The 6353-nt window shown below is 34.2% G+C and overlaps 1 protein-coding gene across 3 annotated transcripts; it reads right to left on the bottom strand.

The window, feature by feature from the left end:
- Window positions 1-71: 71 nt before the first annotated feature.
- On the bottom strand, window positions 72-6326 carry LOC107065408 (rabphilin). 3 transcript variants are annotated; one of them, XM_015319067.2, is made up of 11 exons: window positions 6174-6326; window positions 5948-6094; window positions 3678-3893; window positions 3443-3575; window positions 2679-3194; window positions 1927-2531; window positions 1668-1861; window positions 1258-1529; window positions 1019-1165; window positions 491-914; window positions 72-399 (listed from the first exon to the last, which is right to left on the bottom strand). In XM_015319067.2, exons 3-11 carry the CDS (start codon window positions 3758-3760, stop codon window positions 272-274), a joined length of 2502 nt encoding a protein of 833 aa, XP_015174553.1. In that variant the 5' UTR covers window positions 3761-3893; window positions 5948-6094; window positions 6174-6326; the 3' UTR covers window positions 72-271. The 3 variants fall into 3 exon arrangements, with proteins under 3 accessions (XP_015174553.1, XP_089033772.1, XP_089033773.1); XM_089177646.1 differs by lacking the exon at window positions 72-399 and having other exon boundaries at window positions 536-914; window positions 1923-2531; window positions 5948-6233; XM_089177647.1 differs by lacking the exon at window positions 72-399 and having other exon boundaries at window positions 536-914; window positions 1941-2531; window positions 5948-6232.
- Between the last annotated feature and the right edge of the window lie 27 nt (window positions 6327-6353).

The following is a 6353-nucleotide window of genomic DNA, read 5'->3' as shown; positions in this document are numbered from 1 at the left end:
ATTCTGCTTGAAAATAGAAAAATAAAGAATAAAGAGGAACAAAAAGAAGAGAGGGAATAAGTTCGGTAAACTAACTATAATTATCTTTATTATACTTATTTTTAAAATACTTTTTAATTTGAGCAGCAATATGCAATATAGACGTTGGTTCCTTAGGCAATACCTATTAATGTGACTCAAACCTTTTATTGCCTCTTTAACGCATCAATGTTGAGATCGGTATTTTCAACTTTTCTACAGAATTTCATATGAATTGTGCCATTGAAAAATATTACTCTATTGGCATAAGAACTTCTGTTAAATTGTGCCAAGCGGGATGACGATAATCAGGAAATTTGATGACATCTATCCAATGTCGTAATCGTGCTCCTTTGCTATTGCATCCTAATGCAAGTCCTCCTAAACAAAATGCCATAAACCGAAATCATGTATCGATAATACGGAGAAAATTCGGATGGCCGTTGTGTTATTATTAAATGAACATTATTACCAAGATAATCATTACTCTTGCCGAAATCCTTGTCCCACATAGAGAGGCATAACGTGACTTTCATGAGGTCTGTTAATCGAATCCCAAAAACGAACTCTTCGTTCCACTCTGGGCTGAGAGTTTTCCATTTGACGCTCGTGCTGTACGAGCTGCGACCTGCGGCCAGTTTCTTGCTGGGATATTTCTTCGTGCTGGTACGTCCGGGAGGATCGTGACCTCGTTGTTGTCGATTCTCGATCACATTCTCTACAAGGCATAGCTTCACAAATGGGTCAGAAAACCCGTTGTTGTCCATGGGCAAAAGATTCATAGCTTGGTGAATAATAACCAGTAGAGCACGTCGACGGGTACAGTAGCTCAGAGTTAGTTGTATTTGACCTCGGTTGCCTCGATGAAGATCCCAAGCCTCTTCTTCGTGACTCACCTAGAACAATGTTGGAATATGATGAAGTTATACATTAAATAACTAGCACTATCTAAATAAATAATATTTATTTATCTATGTTTCCAACAAATATACAAACAGACCGGATAATGGTTTTGGAGGGTGATTTTGTAATGCTTCATCTGGAACGGTTCTAGTTCGTACAGGGGAAACCTCGCCTCCCCTAGAAAGTCTTCTCCCCAGGGGTCGTCTTGAAGTATCATGACATGTAAGGCTCTGCCACTCTTCATCTGTCGCGATCATTCAATCGTATTCTCATTTTGGCGAAAGGTCATTAAAATAAGAAAACTTTAATGATCACTGTAATAATCGTTACTCGTACATCGGCATCTCTCGAAACGTAGAAGTTCACCGTCTCGTTGAACACTGGATCTCGTGTCTTGTGAACAGTTTTCGTTCTTATTGGCTTGATATTTGTGCCCATTCCCATCGGCAGTATGGTGATTTTGCAAAATGGATCGGCGAGGTCGTGGATGTCCATAGGCTTTAATCCCAATGCTCGTTCCACTTTGCACTGGAGGCACTGAGCCACTGGGTCGTATAGCAAGGAGATTTCCAGAGTCCCAAAGCTTTCCTCCGTTTCTGACCTCTTCACTAAATGATCCGGACAAATATACATATTCTTATCATTTCATTTAGATACAAGTTTTTATGATAATTTTTATTAAGAGATGTAAGAGTTATCAGATAAAGGGTAGTAATAATTGAAAACAATAAATTTGAGATACCGACTTTCGATGTAATTCGGCGTTTGCTTCCTTGGTGAGTCCGAGTGATGCACGTACCATGTGCTGATAGTTTGTTGATCGTTCGTCCGATTTAAGGAGGCATTCATCTCGCATTCGGCATTTCTTTCGTGCATCCAAGCCTCTTCCAGAATTCGTTCCATCAGAGTGCTCGGCGATATGGTCGACGGCGAATTCCGTCTACAAAAATGCGTCCAAGACGCCCAAGTCAAACCTCTACTTTGTCGAGCATCGTTACTACGTACCTGACTGATTGTACCTGAGAATCCTTACACCGATCGACAGAACCGCGAGAATCTTCGAGATAGTTAGCCTGTTCGTCACCCTTATTTTCTAATTTGATTTCCTCAATGGACGCATTATCATCAATGGAATTGTCTCCACCACGTTGATCGGCTCTTAAATCACACGTACTTTTTTCATTCGTACGAGACGCGTTACGCAAAGTTGCTGCTGACGTGGATGGCGATAGACGACTGCACTGCGAATAGATCGAAAATGTCGAAGACTTGTCCAACCTATCCATTGTTGTTGTCGAAGGGCTCTCATCTCGATGGCCTATAGGTGATGATCGATCATTCGATCGTGATACCATTTTGAAAGAGCCACTTGCCGTTTGAGTATCGTAAGGCGTGATCTGTTGCTGTTTGGAAAGACCATTGATATCTTGGATACCTTGCAAGCTCGGAGAAGAAGAGGAACAGCAGTTATTTGAGCCGACTAAACGTCGAGCAGCCTCCTCTTCCGACGAGGAATCCTGAACTTCATTTGATTCCAAAGATTTGCAAGCACTGATGATTTTACAAGACGAATTCTGTGTCCTTTGACCCGCCCGAGACCAATCACGTTCCTACACATACAAACAATTGTTAATTAAACGGTGAACTTCTTTCACGTTTCATCTCTCTTTTTTCTTTCTTTCTTTTTATTTATCTCGTGCGCACGTTCGATTATAAATAACAATTTAACGAATCTGATGTGATTGACCGAAACGTACTTTTTTCTTCGGAAGGTCATGCTTCGGCATTCCTTTAAAGAACCAAGCTCCACTCTTTTTCCAAATTTCTCTGCTCTCAATACAGATACGACAAAGAAATATCTTTTGTGGATTATTCGACGACCTCTGTACGATTCGTTGTATTGCAGTTCTTTTCGGTAAAGTTTCATTCGCTAACGTGTTACATGTAGTCGTAGATATTACTTCGGTATTAGAGGTAACAGCTAATACATTAGGTGTATTTGCCTCTTTACCACATTTTTGGCAAACGTATTTTCTACAATCTTTGCAAAACGTTGGGGTGGCCCCTAATACTGCACCGAATTTTTCGCCGCATAGAGCACAAGAGCAGACACAACGCGTACCACCGGAACATCGGTTACCACAATTTCTTCGTTCGTCCGATCGGCTGGAAGTGATTATGCGAACGTTGCGCTTCATGTCTTCCAATCTCTCAACCAATCTGCCGATGCGTTTCTGCTCCGATAAATCCAACGCCTCCGCTCTTTGAATCACCTGGGGGAGAAGAAAAAAAAATAAGAAAAAAAATGACGGACACTTTTTATTTTTTTATTATTTATTAGCGAAAGTTATTTAAAAAAGAGAAGATTGTGACAAAATAAAGCAAAATTATACGAAATAAAAATTGATATTTAATATTGGGGTTGACTCAAAAAGTTCGTGTTAATTTTTGTTATTAATAGGCACAAAATTGTTTATTAAATGAATATTTTTTAATTAATTATAGATTTAAGATTGCTTACTTGTATAATTGTACGTCGTTCTTCTTCCGTCAATACGAAAGATTGGTTGGCACGGTTGTTACCACCAACGTTTGAATAATTGTTCCATCCCGAGTCCAAGTATCCTGTCTTTACTGACCAACCTGTTCGTAATCTGGATGATAAAAAGGGAAAAATTAATTGGTGATAATAAATAATAAAAATATTATCAATCGAATGGATCGTTTTGGAAATAATTATTATAAAATCAACTCACTTAGCTCTTAATGCCAAGTGTCGATCGTTTGGACAAACCCAACGTGTTCCTATATTTTGTGGTTCCCCCATGGTCATATCCATAACTGCGCTAATACGTTTTACACGCTTTATATCCCAGCTCACAAACACCGTACATACGTCATGGGAAAGGTTTGTTCCATCGAACGATCGACGTACAAGATAAAAAGCACCGACGCGTCATGTTATCCTTCCTCTAAAAACAAGATACTTACAAATGACGATCCTTATTGTAATTTAAAAAAGATCAAAAACATCAGTAGATAATTTTGATCAGATAAACGTTAACTTTAGATCGACATTAAACACTCTAATTTATTTTTTTAAATTATTTTTTAAAGATTATCACATAAAAATTCGAATTAAATATAGGGTAAACTCTTTTTGTATGATCTATTAGAATTTTTGTAATTTTAAAATTGTATTGTATCAGGTAAATTATAATCGAATTTGAAAAACATTTTAACTGTATAAAAAAGCTTCACAGGAAATTAGATAATATCAAAAAGTGAAGAATATAGGAAGGAAAGGAAGAGAGGAAAACTCAATTTTGAATAAACTCGATTAGTTAATATCTTCACCGGGGGTAGATTGTTAATAAAGGAGAAATTAGATAGAAATAGATAACAAGTTTTTATATCTCCGTAATTCTATCGTTCATGATATTATAGAGAAATGTGTATTGGTATATGTTAGAAACTTCCTATTAAAGTCTACGTCTACTAAAATCGATATGATGATTCCTATAAGAAGTATTTCCTTCATATTTATATATACTTATTACTGTGTATATATTTATTATTATTATTATTATTATTATTATTATTATTATTATTATTATTATTATTATATTATATATTTATATATAATAATAATATATACATTATTATATTAATAATATATATTTTTATTTATTTTTGTAATTTAAAAATATTTATTATTTATTTATTTTTTATTTAATTAATAATTATATATTATTAGAAAACTTAGTGAACAAAGAAAAGAATCAAATTTTTGTAAAAATGATAAAAATATAAAAGAAAAAGTTATAAATAAATAATAAAAGTTATTCCATATATTTCTATTAAAAATAACAATTAACAGCTACTGTTTGGAAAATTATACGTATTTCATAGAATGAATTCAAATGAAAGAGCACATTTAGTTTTTTAAGAATTTTAATACTCGTTGCAAATAAAAGAAAAAGAAAAAATATATAATTTTTAAGCGGTCAACTTGTTAAGATAGAAATTTCTGCTGTTTGACATTACATACGAGTCTGTAAAAAGCAAATGCGAAAGTATTACGCTCGTTGAAGGACGATCAATCGAAAGCTCATGACGCTGACCGTCATTCTATGTATCCTACAGAGCTTGCACTTGAACGAAAGAGAGAAAGAGAAAGAATTAGAGAGAGTAAGAGAGAGAGAGAGAGAGAGATAAAAACGCGAGTATCGACTTTTCCTTGAAGAGTTGCTCGTATGCCCACGTCATAGCATGTTGCATGTGCAACAGTTGTGTTGCGGTTCTATAAGTCATTTTAAATATATAAAACTTATAAACGAAAAGAAAAAAGAAAAAAAAACTTGACCAAGCTGAAAGTATTATCTTTCAAATATTAATAATAATACGGATATAGAGTTAGACTAACTGAAGTTAATTTTATCCTTTTATGAACATGACAGAGCTTAACAAATTTGAACATTTCTTCTTTTTTTTCTTATTTTTATAAACAATATCAACCTTAGATACCTTTCTTTTACGTTCTTCCTAAATAATAATAATAATAATAATAATAAATTTATTCTTTCTTTCTTAAGAATATGTTCGTAGATTAATTAATAGGATAGGTCATTCGTAATCGATTTTCAAAAATAATTTCTAAAGATATTTTTATAGATATTAGGAAAATTGTAAAACGTATGATCGAATGAGTTGAAAATAATTCTAAAATAAATATAAAAGTATTATTTTACAAATAATTGACAAAAGCGATATTAAAATAGACATAATCGATCGATATACGTGTAAAAAAAAATATTATATATTATATATCATTAAAAGTGAATGAAATTAATCAAAATAGCAAGCAGATGTGACGATATGTTAAAAAAAGAACTTTCCACATCCGTCCCTCTGATAAAACATTTCTTATCAAAGTACGTCTTTTTTTTATCGTTTTATTACCATATGACACTGAACTAGAATAAAATGCTCATTTGTTATTAGGTCATGCAAAGAAAAAACTTACAAACGTCGAAGAATTTTGAAAGCGTTGATTTTTTCGAGTCTTCTGGAAAACAGGCTTCTTCTTCTTCTTCTTCTTCTTCTTATTTTTCTTTTTCGTGGAAGATGATAAAGTAACAGTAATCTTTTCTCGTATTAACAGTTCGAAAAACTATCAAAAATAAAATAAATGAAAAAGAAAAGTTTTGCAATGTAAAAGAAATAAATAAAAAGAAAGATTTAATCGTAACCTTGAGCTAATTTGTAAAACAGCCAGCAGTAGGATCAACTCTGTTCCTCCGTACGGCTCATCATCGCACGCATCACTGCGGCATGAGGGCACTACGAGGGTGAAAATGTAGAAAGGAGAGAAGGGACAGAGTTATGGAGAAGGGTAAATGTGATGGGGAAGGGAAAAAGAGGGAGACCCT

This window comes from Polistes dominula, unplaced genomic scaffold, assembly GCF_049000335.1.
Source record: "Polistes dominula isolate Pdom_NZ unplaced genomic scaffold, Pdom_raw_medaka contig_24, whole genome shotgun sequence".
Classification (NCBI taxonomy): Eukaryota; Metazoa; Arthropoda; class Insecta; order Hymenoptera; family Vespidae; genus Polistes; species Polistes dominula.
This window is presented reverse-complemented; position numbering and strand designations above follow the sequence as displayed.

Excerpts from the sequence above, each read along its gene's own strand:
- LOC107065408 (XM_015319067.2), bottom strand. The coding sequence starts at position 3,760 with ATGGATATGACCATGGGGGAACCACAAAATATAGGAACACGTTGGGTT. Across the intron at positions 3,576-3,677 it reads CACTTGGCATTAAGAGCTAA|ATTACGAACAGGTTGGTCAG; the intron begins GTGAGTTGATTT and ends TTTATCATCCAG. Across the intron at positions 400-490 it reads CAAGAGTAATGATTATCTTG|GAGGACTTGCATTAGGATGC; the intron begins GTAATAATGTTC and ends CATTTTGTTTAG.